Source organism: Chlamydotis macqueenii, chromosome 6, assembly GCF_036417535.1.
Source record: "Chlamydotis macqueenii isolate bChlMac1 chromosome 6, bChlMac1.mat, whole genome shotgun sequence".
NCBI lineage: Eukaryota > Metazoa > Chordata > Aves > Otidiformes > Otididae > Chlamydotis > Chlamydotis macqueenii.
The window spans coordinates 28727597-28750220 of record NC_141561.1 but is presented as its reverse complement, the minus strand read 5'-3'; the positions used below and the strand labels follow the sequence as shown (position 1 = coordinate 28750220).

The following is a 22624-nucleotide window of genomic DNA, read 5'->3' as shown; positions in this document are numbered from 1 at the left end:
CAGCTGATCTCGGTTATGTACTTCTGTATCCTGTAACCTAATGTTTCTAGTTCTGTCTGTTGAAACAGCCAGTGTGAGATGTCTGTGGCGAATGCTGCCTTACTTCTCGTACCAGTAACCTCAGGACCTAGAGGCTGTCTGTGGGATGTATGTGGCAAGTACAGGGGTTCTCTGAATTTTGAGAAGAGACAACATCCCCCCTGCTGTGTTTTGTGAGGGAGTATTTATTGTGAAGGCTTGTATAGTGTTTATATTCTAAGTATGTGTTGGAGAGAAAACATCATGTTCTCTGTTTTGTGCCTGGAGAGCAAAGATACAGTTGCCTGCAGTTGAGCTAGGGCCCCCTGTACCATCAGAGGACAGAAATTCACCCCTGATTCCAGTCTGACTGGGATCTGATGTGTCACATTTCACACGTGCCTTTGTCTCTCCATTAAAGATCCGCAGGTGGATATTGCTTTTGGTATCTAAAGTTGCACGAGATGAAACTCAGCAAGACTGCCTGAGGCTGGAAAATGGAGGGAGAAGTCCCAAGGACCAGTGCGGTGTCTCCATCACAAAACCAGCCCAGCTCTATCAATCATGTTTTGCTGGGAACCTGGTGTGTGTTTATCATGGTAATGTTACTGGGATTGTGTGCTTGGCCCTTTCATATTTTCAGATGATAAATTTTTGGCTTTCAAGAGAAAGCTATACCAATCATTTGTTTATTATTGTAACTAGATGCCTAACATTTAGAGTCTTGCATTTGTCTTAGTCACCAAAGGAATAGTGACCTGATTTCAGGGCTGCCAAAGTCTGATGGATTTTTGTTATGACTCATAAATTCTAGCTTCACTATTGCATGTTTTTCATAAATTTGCAAAAATCTTTGTCCTCCAGTAACCAGATTGGACCTGGCTGGATGCAATAAGGAGGATGGAGGGCCAGATTGTACTGAGGTGTGCTTTGGAGGTAGTTTTAGAAGAAGAGCTAGGTTGTGTGAGGTGCCATAAACAGAAGTGGAACAGAGACCCTGTTCCCACACTTCCCACTCTCAGGGTATGAAAATATGCTCCAGGAAGATGAAAATATTAAAATGGGCTGTGGATTGCAGGACAGAGCCAGTGAGGAGAGGCTGCTTCACGGAAATATGCAGTCACAATGGACTGAAACTCTAAAGCAAGTCCGAAGGGCTACTAGCATTTCTGTAGCACTAGCTCTTCTGATGATAAGGTCCTTCTAGATCAGTAGGTTTCAGCACAGCACTCTTAGTGCTTGCAGGTGTGCACAGGCTGCTTCTTGGGGATTCTCAGCAGGCAACTACGGATGTGTCTGTGTGAGTGTTTTCTGGTGATCAGAAGTCCCCTTTTGAGGTGAGTCTTCTGGTTGCCCCTATTCACTGTGGTTTGGTTCAGCCTGGCCAGAGCACACACGTGGTTTTGGATGCCCTGTCCTGGGAGGTGCTCTGCAAGTGCAGAGCTGGCATGCTTCACCTCTAGATGGGTTTGGGCCACAGGACCAGGCTCCAGCTAGCCAGAATTAACACCCTTCAAATGCATGTTTCACTCAACAGCTTGCCTTTACTGCTCTGCACTGCTCACTGATGCTCACGCTGCCTGAGGAAACTGGAGTGTGGTCAGTAAGCTTGAAATCAGTAGGTAGCAGTCTCTACCTCCCAGGGAAAAATTAGAAAGAGTGGAAAGCCGCTGTTCTGGGTCATTTCTAGAATATTTTCCATAAGCAAATGGTACATTATTTTAAGACTAGCACTCATCTCAGAAAATTGCATAATTCACTGCTTGAATGTATGTCTGCATTGCTGGCTGCCTGCCCTTCCCAGGTGTGTTCGTGGATATGTGAAAGCTGAACCGGCCCCATGGTGTGGAGCAGGTTCTGAACTGAAAGAGCTAAGTATTAAACAGCTGCATATCTGGGTATCGGCTTCTTTTCAGATGTGCATTGGTTCCTCTGTTGAATGCATTTGTATAAATGTGAATTTATGGATTTGTTTAAGCACTGCACAGATCCTTATGTTGAACAAAGGTGACTTAAGGAGTACAGCCTTCTTCCTGGGAGTGGCTTGCAGGCACGAGTTTTAAGTGCGGTTATTAATTTTGAGGAATTAGAGCCGGAAAAAAAAGTCAGTATGGCACAGCTTCATGATGTTCCTATTTTTAATTGGATCTGGAAGCTCATAATTAATTTGTTACAAAGGAGGAGATCCTGGCCCTGTAGAAGTGAGTGGGAGTTTTGCCATTGCCTTCAGCAGAGGAGGATTTCACCATCTATCTTTTTATTCTTGCTAATCCTCTGCAACGACAGAGGAGCAGCCTGGTATGTGGAAAGAATCCTCCCCATTTTGTCTCCCTGCCATTGCCAGAAGTGAGGGAGGAGGACACTCCTCCCCTTCTCGTGCTGATGCTTCCTTACATGTGTGCACCTTGGCAAGGTACGCTTTCATTTCATCTTTGGGTAAGGTGAAAGCAGCCATTAAAGAAGCAGTCTGTTGTTAGTCTTCATGTGGAGAGATAGAGAGGTCTCTCTCCTCCTGCCCTGTGATGTTTTGGAGTAGCTGCAGGAGGGCAGGAAATCTAACCTCTTTGAGGTCTCTGGGTCAAGGAGCCGTCTGACATGGCTTTAAAGGTCACCGTGCTGTTTTGCATTTATCTTGTGCCATGCGGAGCACTTTATGCCAGCGTGCTGTCTGGAGCACAAAGAGGTACTGTCTGACATTTTGTGGAACGGGGCTTGGGTTACAGAGGAAAAGCATCTGAAAACAAAACTCAGCTCAGGGCTGTACAAGCCCAGACCAGCAACACTTGAGAGAGGAGCCCCTGCAGCAAGTAACAGAGATATGTGGCATCCCATGGGTTTACCAGTAATCATGCTTGGCATTTCTGCCTCTTGTAACCTATATATAGTACTGTACATTTTCAAAGCTCTTGACAAATGTTAACAAGCCAAACTCAGCCTCAGTCCTAATAGCCCTTGTTTCACAGAAAGCCTAGGGTGTTCTTCCTTCGTGCTTCTGCTCTGTAGGCGACTGTATCCTTCAGACTGGCTGTACCTGCCAGATTTGGCAGAGCAGTCATCTGCATTTGCTTTGCAGTGTGCATAGCAAACATATGCTGCAAGGCAGTTTGTCTGCCATGCTGTCTCCACTCTAAGGTAGGCACTAGAGAGCGTCAGAGAACCGAGGAAGCTGAATTATCATCGAGGCTGCTTTACTGACAGCTTTTAAAAATAATGCATTAACTGTTCAGACAAAACGGGTGCACCATCATAGACATGACCAGGGCTGGGGAAATCCCTTTTCCTCTGAGGAGGGGAGAGCAGATGCAGTATGCCAGGTAGGATGTCAAGGACTGAGGGGGAGAATGCTGTGACTACAGCTCTAGTGTCTGGGGCCAGCACTGGTGACAGTGTCTGAATTAAATTACAGTTGAGTAACCAGCCCAGAAACAAGACATTGGCACTTGGCTCACTTACAAGAAGTTTCTTGCTTTTTTTTTTCCCCCTGAAGAAATCCTATTAAAAAAAGAACAAAAGGCAAGTCTGCAGAGATGACCAGGCAGGCACAATCTAAGTGAGGTGGTGTTATTGTTGGCTCAGTCCATTGTCATGTTGGGCATTTTCCCATGGTGGCTGCGGCACACAACAGAGACATCCAGGCTGGCCTTTCTGCCCCTGAAACTGAGGGACGAATGGATATTTTGGTGAGGTCTTGCTGGCGACTGCCCCCTCTTCACTGCTTCATCCCAATGAATCCTTTAATTGAGCTACTGAGCCAAAGATATTGCTCAGAGGCCAGTAAAATGGTTGAACTCCAGATAACATCTCAGCCCACTCTGCTCTTCTCTCTGGGGTGGATGACCACTGTGCAGCAGAGCTGCCTGTGCAATAAGAAGTCTGCAGAAACTCACTCACCAGAGAACAGCTCTTTTTTTTTTTTTTCACGTATTTTGGTGCAATTCTCTTGCCCTATTGACTTTTCTTGCTCTTTTGGCCCCTCCAGTTTGTCACCTTGAAATACATAGGTCTCCCATAATCAGATCTCACTCGTTTACTTGCTGAATAGACATGCTAAATATAGAAATCTGCATCTCTGCGCTGAGAAATTTATCTGCTGTGGCCAAGTGATTGTTTCACGTGGCTGGTGTAGAGAGGTCATACAGACTGCAAGTTCAGTTTGGTCACTGGTGGGTTTTTTAAGATCACCTTCTTAGCAATTTTAAGAAAAAATAAATAAGAAATAATCCCTTCTCTGTTTATAATTCCCAACTTAGACGCTTAGTAGTGAAAGTGATTTCTTGTCTGCATTTTATCTCAACTCCCTCCCCTTCTAATGCATCCATATGGTGCTGAATGTGTGGGGAATAGTGACATGGAGTTTATATAGGAGGAGATGCACTGGAGCATTTGTTCTGGGGGGAGACTGTAAATTTGTATGCACATGAATACATGTGCTCTGCCTAAGAAAAGAGGAGGCATGAGACCTTGGAATTCTTTATCAGAAGCTGTTAATGACTCTTCAGATGTTACACCATGACAGACTTTGATCCACAGAGGCTGGTTTGCTTTAGAAGACAGGTAGATATGAACACAGCAGACCAGAATCTCTATTGTCTTATCACTGCACCGTTTCACTGCCTTCAGTATAAGGTATGGTTATTATTTTGGGACAGAATAACAGCTGATAAAGGTGTAGTGCAAAAAGCCTGAAGGACCAGCTGATTTAAAGAAGAAACGTTTTTCTTCTCACACTCACTGTCCTGATGCATAATTTCTTGAACCAAGGAACAGTTTTTGTTGTCTGAAGCAACTGAAGAAGGTGCAGTCCTAGAGGGCAGCAGGCATGAAAGCTTGAGGGAAACAGATGTGAATTTGCCAAATGAGGCGTAAATGGTAGCCAGGGTAAAGTGTGCGATTCAGTGGTGGTGGTCACTGTGGAGCAGTGCACAGCTGCAGTGTGTTCAGGTGTCAGCACAGACAGTCACAGGTACCACCATCATTCATCTGGCAAGGGTAGAGCAAGCTGGAAAGCTGACTGAAAGTCAGGCTTCAGCTGCACAGCAGGACAGGCATTTGGGGACGTTCTGAGGGCTTCTTTGAAGATTAATGGACTGGTTTTGTTGGGAAATAAGGTTGTACAAGAATTATAGCAGTGGTAAAATCTGGGCTGGATCCATCCTCAGTATCACGCATCATAAGCCCTAAGTTGTTTCCATCCCACACGGGCCATGAATTATGTGACAGGCTAACCTGCCTGACCGGGACAGAGGCGAGGTGGGAAGACACAGGGCTTGCAAGTTGAGTGCTCAGTAATCCTGCTGCCACGCTGACTGTTCTCTCCTCCCCTCTGCAGGTGAGAAGCCTTACAAGTGCTCGTGGGAAGGGTGCGAGTGGCGTTTTGCACGGAGCGACGAGCTCACGAGGCATTACAGAAAGCACACGGGTGCAAAGCCCTTTAAATGCAACCATTGTGACAGGTAATGCAGCCTCCTAACACGATGTTCAAGTAACATATGGACTTTGTAAGTGGCATGGAGCTGCCAGCTCCCTGAGACAAGAGACCTGGCTCCCAGCGGAGGGGTCCGTTCTGGCCTCCTGTCCCACTGCCTCGATCCTCAAGCCAAGGAGGGACCCTCCGCTCTGCCCCTGTCTTCTCTGCTGCAGTGGCCAGGCAGACTGGCAGAGGGGGAATCCTTCTAAGCAGCCTATGCTGTTTGCATCCCACAGCACAGAGAAAGATGTGGGACCAGATGTAGGTCTGACTGAAACCTGTAGATGTCTGTTGGGGGCACAGGATTCAGTCCATAGGGCAGCACTTGTTAATACTTTTAAAGCAGAGAAGACATCCAGAGGGCTCTAGACCACATCAGTGATGGACTTCTTGACAAAGCATCTCCATATCTTTCCATCTCCTGGTCCTATGAGCCTGGGGCTCTCACAAAGGCAGAGCTCCCTGTATTTGCTCCACTTCAAGAACTATCTAAGCACCACTGCTGGCTGCCCGCATTTTGGCAGGGTGGGCCTCACAAGACCAATGTGCCTCACGAGTATATGGATGTACGACAGCGATGATGGGGAATGTGTGTGGCTGTTGTGCCACAAATCTACGGGAGACCTCTAGGACAAAAGCACTTAATTTCTGTATGACTGTTGTAATCTCTTACCACTGAGTCCAGGGCTCCATGCTTCCCCAGGTTTAACAGTGGAGAGTCAATAAAAGACAGCAAAAGGCATCATTTTTAAAAGCACAAGAGTGATTTAGGCACATCTTACAATTCAAGTTCATTGTTGTTTGGTTTTTTTTTTTGTGTAGGATCAATGACCTCTGCACATTCTTGCTAATTAGTGAATCTTTTCCTACAGTTTTAAATCTCACCTTTGACATCTATTTGATGTGGGAAATACTCTGCACCTTCATTCTGTGTGGGCTCAGATTTAAAGCTCTGACAGGTACCCAGAGCCAAGGTTTCTGAAAAGCCTGTCATGAAACAGTCCTCCTCTGGGCACTCAGAAATGAGGGGCTAGTTTTGCCTGGTGACCTGAGTACCCAGTAACTCCCAGTGAGAGCCGTGGTTGCTGCTGCTCACTGCCGACTCCTTTTTGCAGCCCTCACCGCTTTAGCTGCTTGAATGAATGATGAGCTTGTCTGAAAAATCTGGTCTTCCTTGCTCGGTGCTGAGTGGCTTTGAAAGCTAGGTTCTTTGAATTTAGAAACAAAACTAAAAGAAAACCCTCCTCCCCATCCCCAATCCCAGTTGATAAGAAATTAGGGTGGAGCAAAAGCAATTACTCCTGTAATGACTCTTGACAGCACTGACAGGATCGAACAATGAGCACTTCTCCCCCTCGCACCCCCCCCAGCTGGAGATTGGCAGTGCCCTGGGTGAAACCTGGATCCAGTGTTGAGTAATCAAATAATGTGCTTGCATCTGAACATGTTATCCAGCTAATCCTATTTATATATATTTTTAAAAGAGGCTTAAGAAAATTACCCATCTTTTTAATGCAGCACTAAGGTTCTCTGCTCTGATAAGGAAACATTTTGTAATACAATAAAGGCTCTAAGAAGCCTCTGGGTATGCCAGAGCAGCAGAGAACATGTGTGGAGAGAGGATGTGTGGGACATAAACAAGGGACCCCATCCTTTTATGGGAAGGAAATTCGATCATTTTCACATCCTGCCTTTCCAAGAGCTTCATCTCCTTAAGTGCTCTTCGCCCCTTGTCTCCCCTCTTCCCGTCTCCCTTCCCCCACGGAGGGCTTCCTCTTGGATTATCTTCTGTTTTATCCCTGGATTATCTTTTGTTTGCTCAAAATGAGGAACAGGATAAGACAAGTAGGGACCTCTGGAGTTCTGCTTTTGTATAAGCACCCTTGTGAAGGAGAGTAGTTATGTTCTCTATAGACATTGCCTTTCTCCTTTCTTTTCCTCTGAAGAACAAACTAACTGTCCTGGCCCCACAAACACGCACACAGGCATACACACAAAGCCCCAGGGTTTCTGTGTCAGGACAGACAATATTTTTAGCAGAGATCTAAAGAAACACAGTCAGTATTTTCAACTCCTCAGTCTCTTTCAGCCCTTTGTTAAGTATTCATTCTTCTCCCTCTACATATTATCCCTTCCTATCCATGTTTTTTCCTTGGCAGCCAACTCAGTCACTGCAGTCAAGAGATATATTCCTGCCATCACCTAATGGATTTTCTGCTCTTCAGCTGAATCTCTAGGTGAAGGAAAAATATTTATTAATAAGTTAAGAGTGCTGGGGATTGGGCACTGTTAAACTCCGTGCACATACCATCTGTCTGTGGTGAAAGGAGACAGATTTGTCTTTACTCTCCCAGTCAGTTGTTGGTAGCTCATAGAGTGTCAGTGCCTGTTCTTCTTTTGGCCTGCTCTGCCATACCACTATTTGTCCTTCTTTTCTCATTCACAGATCTCTCTTCTACCACCTATTGTAGATGTCACCTCAAGCAAGCACTGAAAACATGTGCCTAAATCTGTCCTTAGCTATTTAGGCAGACTTTTTAATGTTAAAGACACTCGTTCCTGAGCCAGGGTTCCCAGCTGAAGAACAGTTTCTCCATATTTGAACTGCTACCCTTTATTGCCCCCACCATCATTGACAGACATCCCTCAGACATCGTAGCTTGCTACACTTTAAGGAGTCTTTTGGAGCTACTTTTAACAACACTGACGTAGCACTAAACATATGCCTGTTGTTGTTCAGAAGTGAAGGCCATACCTTGGCAATCACTGCATTAAAGTGGTGATTCAAATAGCAAATAAGAGGAATGTTGTGCACGCAGTCTGGCTGCAATTCTCTTCCCAGGCTGTTTTCAGATGCATTTGTGTCTCTGACCTTCTGTCTGACATCAAAAGGATATTAATGTCCTCTGTGTACAGGTCAATTTTGAAACAAAAGAGATAAGAAGACGTGATTCTCTTCTCCAGCTGTCCCAGCCCTATCTGTGGGCTACACAGCCCACAGATCACATGGTTACTTATAGCTGGCAAACTACCACTGGTTTGAGTAGCACTATATGCACTGCAAATGGTGTGTGGTTTGGTGGCAGCAGGGGAGGAAGAAGAATCAGCTAAAGTGGTGCGGAAAGCAGCGTACAAGTCCCTAGTGCCTTCCAGACACCGGGGATATGTTGGTTATTAGCATTCCCCAGGAATTATGCTATTCAGAAACACAGAGTAGGGTTATGTTCCTCACACAGTGAGTGAGTGTCCCTCAGCATGCCAAGGGAAGAGGATGACACAGTAGTGGTACTCACTTGTTCTGCATAAATATGCATTTAGGAGATAGCAGCTTAGTGCCAGACTACTGGGGTATATATTCCTGTATGTGTTTGTGTGGGTGTTTGTGCCTGCGTGCGTGTGGTTTCCTTTTTGACAGCAAGCTAAGAGCGCACTTAGCTGGAATGAACACATCCCACAGTGAAGAATCCACAACTGGTAAGAAAGATGGCTGAGCAATATATTCTCTTCTCATCATAGTTGTCTTCCCTCTTTCTCCTGCAGAGGCTTCAGTGCCGAGCAGTACTGTGTTGCTAAGGAGATAGAGCAAAAAGAGAAAGGAAGGAATTGTGTTTGGGAGCAGGGAATTTGTGTCTCACGCATCACGGTATGACTTTCAGAATTAGGATGTCTTATTCTATCATAAGATGTCCTTTCTAGGAAGAGCTGGACTTGGGGAGGGGTGCTGGGGAAGATTGTGATGGATCCACATATGATGTGCAGAGCTGGTCTGGAACTGGAAGAGATATAGAGCCAGAAGTGTAGAGCAAGGTCTTATCTCATGGGCACGATTAGAAACCAGCAAGCTGCTATTTCTTAATTTGTGAAGAAAGGAGTTTCCCTTGACAGCTTATCCTCTGTAGCCTCTCCCAATCCTGCCTTTAGTTCCAGAAGGAAAAAAAAAATGTGTCCACTGATCAATAGCTTTTCTTGACAGTGTGATTTAGCTGCAAAATTTTGTAGGGACTGTTTTACTGTTGAAAATAAATGTCCGCATCAGCTACCTTACCAAGAGATAGAACTAACCAAATTGATCAGCGAGAAAGTGAAAAAGTAGTATTGTACCATTTTATTAGCTATAAATTAGCAAATATGGTACCATTTTATTAGCTATAAAAATATTCTAGGGCTGAAAAATATACTAGATGCTAATACTGTGGTTATTGATGTGAAACAATGTATTGAATCCATATTTTTAACAGATCTTACTGTGCTGTGACTCAGCATACTTTTTTCCTGGATTGCATCTGTAAGAGACACAATCGAAGAGGAAAAGCCATGCTTGGGTGGTGGTCTTATGACTAGTCCTAGACTGAAGTGCCAGCTGGTGCATGTCTTTTTGGCGGCCACTCAAGCTGTTGTTTTGTTTTGGCAGCCCTTGTAGCCAGAGCATGCTGCTTTCTCAGTTTAGACTGACGAGAGAGATGTTGGTCCAAGGGTGTATTTTGGCACCCTAGGGCTAGAAAATTCTAGCTGTGCTGAGCCTGCTGTGTTGAAAGCCAAGTGTCCATTGTCAGCTTCAAGTCTGTCTCGCTGTGCTCCATGTAGGAGCTTGGAGGAACGCAGTCTCCATCCTATTTTGAAGTCTTTCTTCTTAATTTTTACCACTCTGAAGGTATTAACCCCCTTGTAAGCTGCTACAAATCAGTAGGAAACACCTGTCTTCAGCAGAGCTATGCTCATCCACAGAAGATGAGGATCTAGCTCTTCTTGTGAAAGTTGCCTTCTTATGAAGTTTCTTTGTCTTAAAAATGCATCTCTTGATCATTCATCTCTGCATGTAGATGCAGATAGATTGCTTGTGCAGGAGAGTGCTGCCAGCGGGACAGAAAAGATCACCTAACTATTTAAAATCTCTTCATTTTTTATAGTGCTTCTCTTTCTCAGCCCTTCTCTTGCTCTGTTTATCCTCTGGGTGTTTTCCTTTAGACTGAGTCTTTTTTTTTTTTTTATCTCTGGGTTTTGGCTTTTTTACTGAGTAGTTCAATTTGTTCTTTTACCTTCTTTCTGAAAAATACAAAATACTCAACTACTGCTCTTTTGGAAATATTTAGTGCTCATGTATGAGCTATCCAGATTCTCACAATAAGCCATTTTGATATTCTTCAGACCAATATTGGTGGCTCTGTTGTATTCAAAGTCTGTGGGGCAGTGAAGATACATTCTAGGCAAGTCAGTTGTGGAAGTAGCTTTTCATGATGCCCTTAGAGCCTACAAAAAGAGTTTACTCAAAAGCCACAGATATGTGCTTTGTGTGTGACATTTATAATAGATGTGTTTTGCTATTAGTAAAATAAATGAGCCAGTGTCTTCTGGGTTAGGGTAGAAAGAAGGCAAGGCAAGATTTACAGGGAACTTGGAAACCTCCCATTTTTTAGTGCTTAACTTGAAGCATCTAGTAGAAGTCTAATTTCTGAGAGTGTCTGAGTCCTGCTACTCTGACAGTCAGGCTCCATTTTAGGGCTTTGGGCTAGGCAGCCAGAACCACTACCCACTTGTCCTGCGGTTTACGCTCTGGTGCCATAGATATCTTTAATGACACTGTGATGGTGGGTGTGAAATGGATTGGTGCTTTCCATCCCCTTTCTAATGGGTATGAAGTAAAAAAAAATATTCTTGCTTACTGGCAGTCTTGCTAAAATGGGGTATATATTGAATGACAGGGAAGAAAAACACTTGTCCTCCTGAGAACTTATTCCCTTATCACTCTAACAATATCTTGGTGGTGTGAAGTGCCTGAATTTGGGCTGCTTTTCCTGCTACTGTGAGTGCCCTGCAGCATGTCTACTACAAGGCAGCTGTTCTAGAATAGTAATTCCTGATTAACTCTTTGTGGAGTTGCTCTTCTCCTAGACTAAGTGTGTTTTATTCTGAGTATGTTAACCCCCTTCCCAAGTGGATTAAGTCATTTCAGAAGGCAGCAGTCATAAGCTTTTAGAAGGTGAGTTAATCAAGAATAGATGCTTCATTTCAAATTCATGCCCTTCCATATTCTCAATTGACTGCACGTTTAGACCAGCCCTGAAATTCAACTAGTTCTCTAGGGTCACCGCTCTAAGTCCATCTCATCAGCATCCATCTGCATGTTGAGAATGTGAAAACATTACGTTTTCTTATGAGATGGAGACAAATTGCTTTGTGGATAAAGAACAGAAGTTGAAAGCTGAAGTCCTGACATTTTTTTTCTGGGTTTACCACACTTGTGTGATATTTCCTTGCCATCTCTGTCTCTCAGTTTTCACAAAATAGGCATAAAACCTTATCTTCTGTCAATATCCTTTAGGGAGATAGCATTCATCAACATCCGCATATTATCACCCAGATTCCCAACAGAGAGAAAAGGAGAGCTATGTTGCCTGATGAATTGTCAACCTCCAAACTCTGAACCAGTTTTCCTTCCAGTTTGGAGTTAGAAATGGGAATTCAACTTTCAAAACTGGCATCGTACTTTGGTGCTTGTTGCATGTACTGGGCACTCGAGAAAACTGATGTTTTTTTCAATTGGTGTTACTGGGTACCTGAGCAAAGATGATTTGTTTTATTTCATTTTTTTTATATGTGCACACACACACACTTATACTAAATATTTGATTTTATACTACAGGTGCATAGATGAGCACTCTTCTTCAGTGAAAGAAGAGGGAGGGAGAGGAGCAGAGAAAGGAGAAGGGTAGTCTATTTAGCTGCTGAAGAACCATGATAGCTGGCCATCTGTGGTCACAGAGGTCAATCACAAAGGGCTTGGTGGCGATCCATGGATAATCTAAGGAATGTCTCTAAACCTGGATATATATTTCGTCCTGTACATAAGGAGGAAGGAGCAGGAACTCTGTTTTCCCAAATCCTGTATTTATTTCAGTTTCCATTTGCTTTATTTTGCAGGTGTTTTTCCAGGTCAGATCACCTCGCTCTCCACATGAAGAGACACATCTAAATATCAGTCAGCTTGGCATGGATGTCATCTGAGCTAAGTGTTGTGAGATGAAGGTGGAACTCCAGTTACAACATGCTGCTGTGCAGGAGAAGAGAACTTGATCACGTGTAATCCTCTGTACAGAGACCACACGCTCACACTGTCATACACCCAATTATACTTCAATACGTACATCGGTTCTTTATGCCTTGCCCCAGCTGGATGGGAGAAGATGCAGGCGAGGAAATGGTATAGCGGTGAAGTCCATGAGAAGGAACAATTGCTTACAGTACTTCGTCCCTCCTGGATTTGGTTCCTGGTTTTGCCAGTGGAAATCAAAGAAAACGGAGGAGGCTTCACCGCAGGTGGACGGCAGTAGGAGGGGCTTATTTAACTTGCTTCTCAGTGCAACTCAATAGGAGAATATGTCGTCTTGAAGTTGCATATTTGTAGCACTAACTTTATTTTTAAATAGATGGGGGGAAAACAATGACCTAGAAAACCAAATCCCAGTTTGGTAGCCAAAATTAACCTCTTGGTTCATTTGTTCTTTGTCTGAGAATTCCTAATGTTCAATGCGTCAGACTTCTCACAGACACTTTGACCTGTCTTGATTTTGGTTCTTCTTCCTAGAACTGAGCTATTGAGATCCTTTTAAGTCAATACCAGTGGCCTTAATGGCAGTAGACTGTGGAGTGACACTTGTGACACAAATATCCTCTTTTTGGCCTGAGTTTATGTAGACTTCACGGAGGACTATAGTTTTGTTGGGTTTTTTAATTTTAATTATTGTTTTGACTATTGCACAACATATGCACTAGGGACTCTGGAAGCTGCTGCCATGATGGCTAAGTGGCCAAGGGATAAACCCCTGAGAAACAGCACCTAATATCTCTATAGGCCTCACCTTATTGCCATAGCTAGAACTTCTTGTTTATTTGTTGAATGAAAAACTTTAAAAGCTTATTTGGAAGCTTAAACATTTTTTTCTCTTTTCTCCACGAACAAGTGATCTTCAGAACTCCTTGTCTTCTCCTGGATATCGGTCTGGGACTGGCCACACAGGCATGACTACAGGATTCATTCCACATCATGTGAGCACGTTAGCCACAACCCACAGTGACTTAGTGATGGATTATGTTGCTTTTTCTTGCTGTTCTATTAACCAGTTTAAAAATCAGACTTTTGTTTGTGTAAAGATCTTTTTAATTTAAAGCTAATGTTTGTTTAGCATCTTACACACACACACACACAAAAAAACACAAGCCAAAAAATCCTACTCCGCTCTCTGAGTGGGAAATCAAGAACCTCTTCCGAGTACAATGGCTTCATTCAGCATTAGCCTTTTAAAGAAATTATCAAAGTCCTCCTTTTCCATTCATCAAGTTGATGCTGTAGCCTACTCCTATATGAAAAAATGTAACTTTGTGAACGGTGAAGGAAAGGTTGGACTTTACGTACAGCAGTGAGGCTTTTCTAAATGATTGGTCTAAAGTATTGCTAACGTAGAGGTCTGTTTTGGCCTACTGTGTGAACCATCAAGGAGAAATGGAGGTCTCATGCTCACACTTAAGTCCTATTGATAATTTGATTTTGTTGGCTCAAAGTGGATTAAAGTCTTTGTTGCAAAAGAAAAAAAAAATGTATCTCACCATAACTTGCATTTGAAACTATTTGACACTGGCCCTGACTCCAAAGACTGCATTTAGGACCATAAAAATGGCCTATGCAAGCAGGCAGGTCGTCATTAGGTTGTATATTTTGTATATTCTGGGACCATCCCTACAAGGTGTGTCTAGAAATGAAACAAAATGGCACGTGGTCCACAAATGGTTGCTGCTCTTTTATACTGTATTAGCCAACTGCCCTTCTTTGACTGTTTTGACTCATTGACTGTTAAATATTTCCCTTAATTTATGTTTTGAGAGGTAAAACTGTACTCTTAGGGGAAAAAAGAACAAACAAGAAACTCAATAGATGTTTAACAACCATCACCGGGATCCTTGGCACTTGAATTTTCAGCATTTTGCAACCTTTGGTTCCAGTGAGAGATTGAATTTACTTGAAAGATGCTATTTTTCCTCACAGTTTTCACAAAACACTGTGACTGTCAACTGAACACTTTGGGGACAGGGGGGAAATACAATGTCTGGCCCATATGGCATGAAATATGGACCAGAATCTAACCATCTTTTAGGGAAAATGATGTAACATTTGTGATAAGACCATGAGAGAGAGCAAGAAGAAGAGTGAAAGAAAAGAAAGAGAGAAAGAGAGAGAGAACGAACATTGAGTTTATTCCAAAGATTTAAAACTAACCATACTCTATATGTGTATATATATATGCTTTTTTATATATGTATACACTTAAAAATTGTGGAGCACTGCTTGCTGACAATCTCGTATTTCTCTACTTCTGTATTTGCATACTTTTTATGGCCATTCCACCCAGCTGTTCCACTGGGACTAAGGGCCCTAGAATCCAATTTGTGTTGGAATATATAGAGCATCCTGCCAGATGTCTAATGGGAACTGAAACCTCAGCTGTGTGAAACTGTAGAGCATCCAGTCAGTGCATTAGATTAAAACAAGGATAAGAGAATCCTAGAATTTCATTACTGCAGTGTCCTAAAGTGCGTGCTCTCAAACCCACCACTATGATATCCAATGGATGAGAACCTGCATAAATATCCTCCTTTGACCTTGGAACACACCTGCCTTTCGACATGCTATCAGTAGTCTACAAACTTTAATTATTACGTGACAATTTAAGTACCAGACTCTATTTAAAATTGAAAAATCATTTATTTACTTCCAGTTGTCATTTATGGTTTTGTTGACATCTTATTTAAATATGGCAGAACAAGGGCCCCATGAAAAAAACATGCTGAAACGTCTGATTATTTTGTTGTAGAGGCAGGCCTACATCTAAATGATGGATCCAAATAGCCTAAAAAACATACAGCAAAGAAGGATAAGAGACTTAACCAAATTTCTCAGGCTCTCTCTGTAGCAGATCTTGAACTCTGAAGCCAAATTTTAGGCTTTGGGCCCATCTCTTCTATTTGTAAAGAGAGATATTTTTCACCTGTGTATGTGGTGTACTCAGTCAATCTCTGTACTTCAGTTTTTAGGTGCTCATATGCAAGTGTCTTAGTCATTACTGAAATTTTGAACCATAGCTGGTATGTTGTAGAAGGAGTCTCCATTTTGGAAAGACATAATTAGTGACACATTCCAGGATTCCTTTTTTACAATGACAAGTTTTGTTTCTTTGCAGATATTTTAAGCTGTGCAGTTCACACTTGTGTAATCTGTTATAGCTAGATCCTTTATGGGCCTGTGTCTCCTTGCTAAAGTTGTATAGTTGTCCTCTATTTGTAAACTATGAGTAGAAACAGACTAATGAGGAAAGGCTACTCCTCTCTGTAAGGCATCTTGGAAGCAAACCCATAAATAGATGATTTGGTGACAGGTGAGGACTGAGTTATCCAGCTGTAGAAAAGATAAGCTTAATCTTGTTTCTTCATGCTTGAATTATGCCTATTTGCAAAAGAGAAGCCATTATAAGAAAATCAGATTGTGGTTTCCAAGCCCACGGAACTATAGGATGAGAACAAATTGAGACAAAAGTCTCACAAAGTAGTTTACATAGAGGAAGCAGCTAAAACAAATGTGAGTTTTTGTGAGTAGCTAACTAATATTTTGGAGCAGAGCGGTCGATCATAGAATCATGTAGGTAGGAAGGGGCCTCCAGAGGCTGTCTTGGCCAACCTCTAACTAGAGCTGGTTGCTCAGGGCCATATCCAGATCAGTTTTAAATATCCCCAAGGACAGAAATTCTACAACCTCTCCGTGCATGCTGATCCAATATTTGACCACCTTTATGGTTAAAAAAAAAAAATCCATGTGCCAAGGAGGAATTTCCCACATTCCGATTTGTTTTCATTGCCTCTTCCACTATGCACTTCCAAGAAGAGTCTGGCTTCTTCCCTACATCCTCTGTTAGATATTTGTAGACAGCAATAAGATCTACCCTTACGCTTCTCTTCCTAAGGTTGAACCATGTCTCTCAGCCTCTCTTCATCCACGATGTGTACCAGAACCTGATCTGGCTGCAAGGAGACTCCTTTGCTAGACTTGCTGCAATACGTCAATAATTTTCTTGTAATGGGGAGACCAAAACCAGACAGAATATTCCAGATCAAGACATACTTCATATGTTACAATGTTGATATAATTTATTTATTCTGGATTTTTCCATTATCTAATTGAGACAAGTTATACTCTATGACAAGATTCTATTTGGAAAACTGACTTACGAAAAATCATTTAGGAAGCACCAGTATAAAGATTTCTCTAATCAGATTTTCTAAATCTGTGTATAAAAATCTGCTTATAGAAATATGCTTTCTGCACTGCCAGTTTGAGGCCTGGCAAGCAAAATTTTGTTTTTACAACATAATCATTGCTGGTTTGCCTTAAAATTTTTAAAAAAATGTATTGCTTCATTCATACTATATTAAATATTAAGAAATATGATGCTCTATTTTAGTTACTTTTTAGATCAAAATGAAAATTCATTGCATCCTAGTTCTGTTGTTTTTCCCCTTAGGAGATAAAGAGCAACGTAAAATATCACATGTATTTTATAAAGATTGGTCTAACAACAAAGAGTATTCCAGAGTCTAGAGTATTTTTCATTATCCCAGAGTTGTTTTATTTTTCAATAGCCAATACCCAGTCTAGAAAATCATATTACCTGGATAAATTGTCAAATGAATAAAAGAAAGAAAGGACTGGAATCCTAGATTCTTTCAATGTCTTGGACAAGGCCCTGTGCAGTCTGATCTAACTAAACTGTTTTTTAAACAGAAGGTTGAACTAGATGACCTCCAGAGGTACCTTCCAACATTAATTTTTATGTGTTTCTATGATTCATTTCAGAGCTCTCACTGATTACATGTGTACTGGTTCTAGTTCTTCCCAGTCTTGTGCTGGCGGAACAGACTGTAGACAGGTCTATCAGGTTTCTCTCAAATGCAGATAGTTTCATCCTTATTAAACTTTATAAGGCTTCTTCATCAGGGAGACTTAGAGAGGGGGAAATCTTAAAAAAAAAAAACCGAAACCCTTAGCAAAGCAGTTTGAAGCAATATCATACCATGAGATGTATCACAGCTGCAGAGACCAACCAGATACTACAGAAATAAGTTGCTAGCTAGTCTCAAAAATGGTTTCCAAGACCTGAAATCTAAGCCAACATATGTTTCTACAAAGGTGAACATTATTTTTTTTTTTCAATCATTCTTATTTTCCTCAGACTTTTTGGAATTGAGTTTACCCAATTTGTTTAGGTTAGCACATTTTCACTTAATACATGGAGGGCACTGACTGAACACAGATGAGGAAGAAGAACCTGAATGCAAGAGGAGCTCCCAGGTCCTTGCTTTTGGAACTGTTTTAACTTCAGGAGTAAAAAGATAACTAATCACTAGAGCTTGTGGCTAAAATGGAGTTGATCAATATGACAGCTGCAGTGACTGAGTGCATCTTATCTGTGACCTTTCTGACAGAATCAGGCTTTCTCCCTCATTTTTACCTGGCCATACACAATTTGGGCTTTTTAGTTTTCTCTAACTCAAAGGTTGCTCCTCCTGGCTTGTTTATTTGTGTACAAAAGAGATCATAATTGGTGCTTTTGACAAAACTGATGAAAATCCAACTTGCTTAAATGTTTCTTTTTCTCTGGCTGTTCCCTTAATGTGTGTCAAAATCTTTAAATTTAAGAAATAAAAAAAAAGAAAATTTTGTAAATAATTTAGTGTTCTAGGCCAGCACCCAGTGGATCAAGGGCTTTAATCTCGATTTCATTCAGGACTTGGCATATCCTGTCATTCCATCCATAAGACTGTTTTTAAGCTTTCATATCCTGGGTGGGGCCTCTAACCCAAACACTCTTTTAGTATACTTTTTGCTGATTTCAGATAGAATTGCACTTGCAAAAATCCCCACTTAGCAAGGACAAAAACAGTGCTTGACAATAACTCTATTTAACTCCGTCTTGAAAAATGAAAATTATTTCCTCCCAAGATATTACAACTACTCATTGACAAATCTTGCCTGTCTTTCATTAGCATTAAATCTACACCTTCTTGAATGATCATTTTCTCATCAAGCTTGGATATTCTTCTTCCTTTTGTCATATTTCTATCTCTTTTTATTAATACTGTAGGGATAACTGCTGCAGTCTTTCTCCTCCACAGCTCTACATTGGCTTCAGTCAAAAAATTTAGCATTGTAAGAACTGTAGGATCAGGCCCACCAGGTACTAAGATCTGTCTTGTAAAGCTGAGACTTTCCTCCCCCCCTTAAAGGAAGAAGTCCAAGACATACTTGTACTATATAAGTTATATATATAATGATATAGTTGTATATATAAATTATATGCATAAAAATGTGGAGATGGGGGCCTAGGCTGCCTTTATCACCTCAAGAATGGCTTTCCCTACCTGAAAACTTTCAAATGCAGGTGTCATTTTTCTAACAGGGTTTTATAGTTTTCCTTAATGCTTGTTAATGGCATTTTTTTCGTGTAATAATTAAAGTTGGAACTCTTAGCGATTTTCAATATGAAAGCTTTGATGATTTTTTTAAAGTGCTTTGGTCCTAACTTCTATATACTGCCAGAAAACAGGTTCTCCACGCTGTCTCTGTGTGGGTGTGGATGTACAACAGTATACTGTATATACCTACACAGAAGAGGAAACTGAGCTACTGACTTACAGTTTGTAGTAGCCAACAGTGCCTATTGCTTTGATTTATGGAGGGCACTTGCTGTTGCCATTGCATTTTAGGAATCAACAATGCTGGGAAATACATGTTGCTGTGTACTGTGAATGAGTAGGCTGCAAATTTGGGGTTTGGGAGGGGAGGTGGGAAGGGAAGGGGGCGAGGGCTTAGCATGTACACACTAAAAGTAAACTAGAATGGACCGAAAGGTGACAATTTTAGCCTTTATTGTTGGGCTGTTGGGGAAATGAAAAGCTAACACACAGTCCCTGGAAGGCCTGATGGCTGAAGGGCTGATCTTTACTTTGTATTTTGCAACATACATTTTACCCATTGCTCTGTATTTTAAACCCCAGGCCTGTCAGATTCTGGAAGCAGATCAAAACACTGTTTTAAACACTACTTTGTTACCAAGGCCATGTCTCTACCAGGGAAGTTGCCCTACGTTAAAATATCAGTCTGGTTAAAATAGCTTTGTAGCTGCACCTAATACTTGATTGCCTGGATTGAGTTTGCATTGGCATCCTATGCAGTTAAGCTAAAGTGTAAGAAATGCTTCAACCAGTTAAGATACCTCTACAGGAAGGTTCTTGCACCACTTTAAGTACCTGGTTTTGAAATCGCTGCATATAAACCGTGACAGCTTTTCTTTTAGAAACAAGGCCTTAGTTTAGCATGTCTACTCATCTAGTTGAAAAAATAATAATGCAGGCTGAGATTTTTTTTTTTCTTGCTTTGCAAAGTGGCCTGTTTTCTTTCTTGACCTTTGAAACCTTTCTTGCTCTCTACCACACATTAGATTTTTGTTTGAGGGATTTTTTTTTTAGCAACAACAACAAAAAAGTATGAATGCTCCCTATTTAAAACAAACAAACAAACAACATTGCTTGAAGGACTTTCATTTTGCACTATAATTTTTCTTTTACCAGATGTGTCTGACAAGTGCATTTTGGAAATGCCCTCGGTCACGTTCTCTCAGGCCTACTCTGGTATTTCTAATATATCACAGAAGTACCCAATCTTGTAGCCCTCAGTTCTGCCTTTTTTTGACATTTTATTTTTTTTAAGCTTTTTATATATATATAAATATATTACTTTGTCAGTTTTTTTGCTGTACAAAAAGTCTTAAGATTTAAAAATATTATTTGTATTATATGATGGTGGTATGTTAATGTTACAAAATTATTAATGAAGAAAAAATTTATTTTTGTTACTGGTCTGTTTCATAATTCTTTTTTAAATTGGTATATTGTAAGATATCTATGCAAAAATGTTATGTGACGCATTTTTATTTAAGAATGTAATATGTGTAATAAACAGTAGAATGTGTTTGGCCCAACAATGTTTAGTGTGCCTTGTATATTATTTCTTTATGAAAAATTCTGTGAACAATGAAATGGCTTTTGAATATCAGTTAAGGCTATGGTTCTGTAAACAGTTATTGACATAAAATACTTAACTTCTAAGTATTCTTTAGCTTATCAGAATTGCATTTTTAAATTTAATTTATTTTTTAAAATGTATTTTATAACAGTTCAAATGTTGCTTATATTCATGCTGTATCACATGTTGCTTTTGGAAAAGATGCTGAAGAAGGAAGTTCTTATTCCTAAAAACTGACCAGATTTCCATCTGGCTTGTAATACTGCCTCTGTTGGAGTCAGTGACTTCTGTTATTTGACATTTTACACTGGTTGAAGATTTCAGCCAGCATTATTTTTGTAAAAGACACGAAGGACACTTGCATTGGATTTTCCATGCTGAGCTTTAAAACATTTGTCAGTCAGTGGTCAAAATAGGACTAGACTTCGAGGCTCCTGAGTACTAGTGCTGTTCTCTAGTTTGTGCACCAGGCTGTCTCACAGGAGTGCAGTACTGTTCTCCTTCCCCCACCTCAGTCATTTAGTCTCCCTCTTTAATGTCTGCAAAATTGCAAGGGCAACTGAATCTACCTGGATGCTCAAGTACAAAAATGTATTCAGGCAGTAAAACCAGTCATTCTGAGCACAATTACTTTGCAGTGTTGTGGCATAAAATGAAATGACTTTTCCAAGTCAGGCCAGTATCCCTTTATGTTTTTGCTGTCTTGTGCTCACACACTGCAGAAACCTCAATGGGCACTGCATATGAACATCCTATAGAGCTCATCTGATGCAAACTTGCTAGCTTTTATTTCTGGGACAACGTGCCTCACTTGTCCTGTTGGGAGACCTGCTAGGACTGTTTATGTCAGACAGAGGGTAGGATTCTCCTGCTGACATCTGCATCTAGAAGCCAGATGACCATTCTAACCTACTCATTTATACTCCCTCTGTAGCTAATGAAGAGAGACATATCCAGAAGTGACTCACTCCAGGGGATGAGTTGAATGCAAAAGAAGCTCAGGTGACATCAAGCATTTCTGGAAAGCCACATGGTAAGTTGGAAGACAAAAGTTCCAGTGATGCCCATGGCTAGTTACTTAGTTCATACCAGATGTTTGATGATGGACATAATTTGTAGTGTTTGGGTATATGTTCATGAACAGCTCTTGAGCGCTGGAAAAAGGCTCAGCACAGGTCAGAATTCTGGGCTGGTGTTCCAAATAGTCAAAGCTGCACAGTGCCCTGGCTGCTTCAGTGTGGCAGTGCTACCTTGGTGTCAGTCTTACAGAGCATGAGGCAGTCAGTCATCAGAGTTTTTGGCATCCTGCCATGAAAAACAAGGCTAAAAAAAAATGGTCTCCTTGTTGTAGATTGAAGTATGTGTATGATATAGGTATGAATGGAGTTATGTATGACAGAATTTCTGCAAATAGAATTTTGACTTCATAGCTTTTTTTCTTGTAAATACAAAGTCCAGGTTCCTTCACTTTCTCTCTTCCTTGAAAACCTCTGGAAGCTGTTACATGTCTACATGTCTAGACAAATAAACTTCTAGTGTAAATTAGTCCTCTGCTCTCCACCTATGAGAGGAACTTCCAGAGAGCTCTGGAACAACCTTTTAAAGGAAGCTTTGGGGCAGCACAGCTGGTTTTTTGGCCTGTGTTCAACGGGAACGAATTAAAGGGAGAGATTATCAATTACACATAAACATAAAACCAGCTTGTTTTCCAGGCATTTTCAGAAAAGATGATGCTTTATTATCATACTCTTCCTCGTAGAAGCAGGTAGGTTATTAGTCTGCAGGAAGAGCTGTCAGATGCTTCCCCGGGCTGGAGGGCAGGGAAAAGGGATACTGTGAAATAACTCCTTCCCTCTGAAATTATTCAGGTAGCACATAGTTACACATTTTGGCGAACTCTCACTATTGAGGTGTGGAGTTCTCTAAGAAAAGAAAAGAAAACTTTTTTCACTTCTAGGGTTAGACCAAATATGATCATCCTGTTGAGCTCATCTGACGCAAGCTCTTCATGTGCA

At 41.3% G+C, this 22624-nt stretch overlaps 1 protein-coding gene across 1 annotated transcript in view; it reads left to right on the top strand.

The window, feature by feature from the left end:
• Window positions 1-12577, top strand: part of KLF7 (KLF transcription factor 7) — a 56843-nt gene extending 44266 nt beyond the window's left edge. Inside the window, exons 3-4 of the mRNA XM_010127300.2 lie at window positions 5348-5471; window positions 12404-12577. Of these exons, the coding sequence (XP_010125602.1) occupies window positions 5348-5471; window positions 12404-12455 (176 nt within the window). The 3' untranslated portion in view covers window positions 12456-12577. The remainder of the gene's footprint in view (window positions 1-5347; window positions 5472-12403) is intronic.
• The last annotated feature ends 10047 nt before the right edge of the window (window positions 12578-22624 follow it).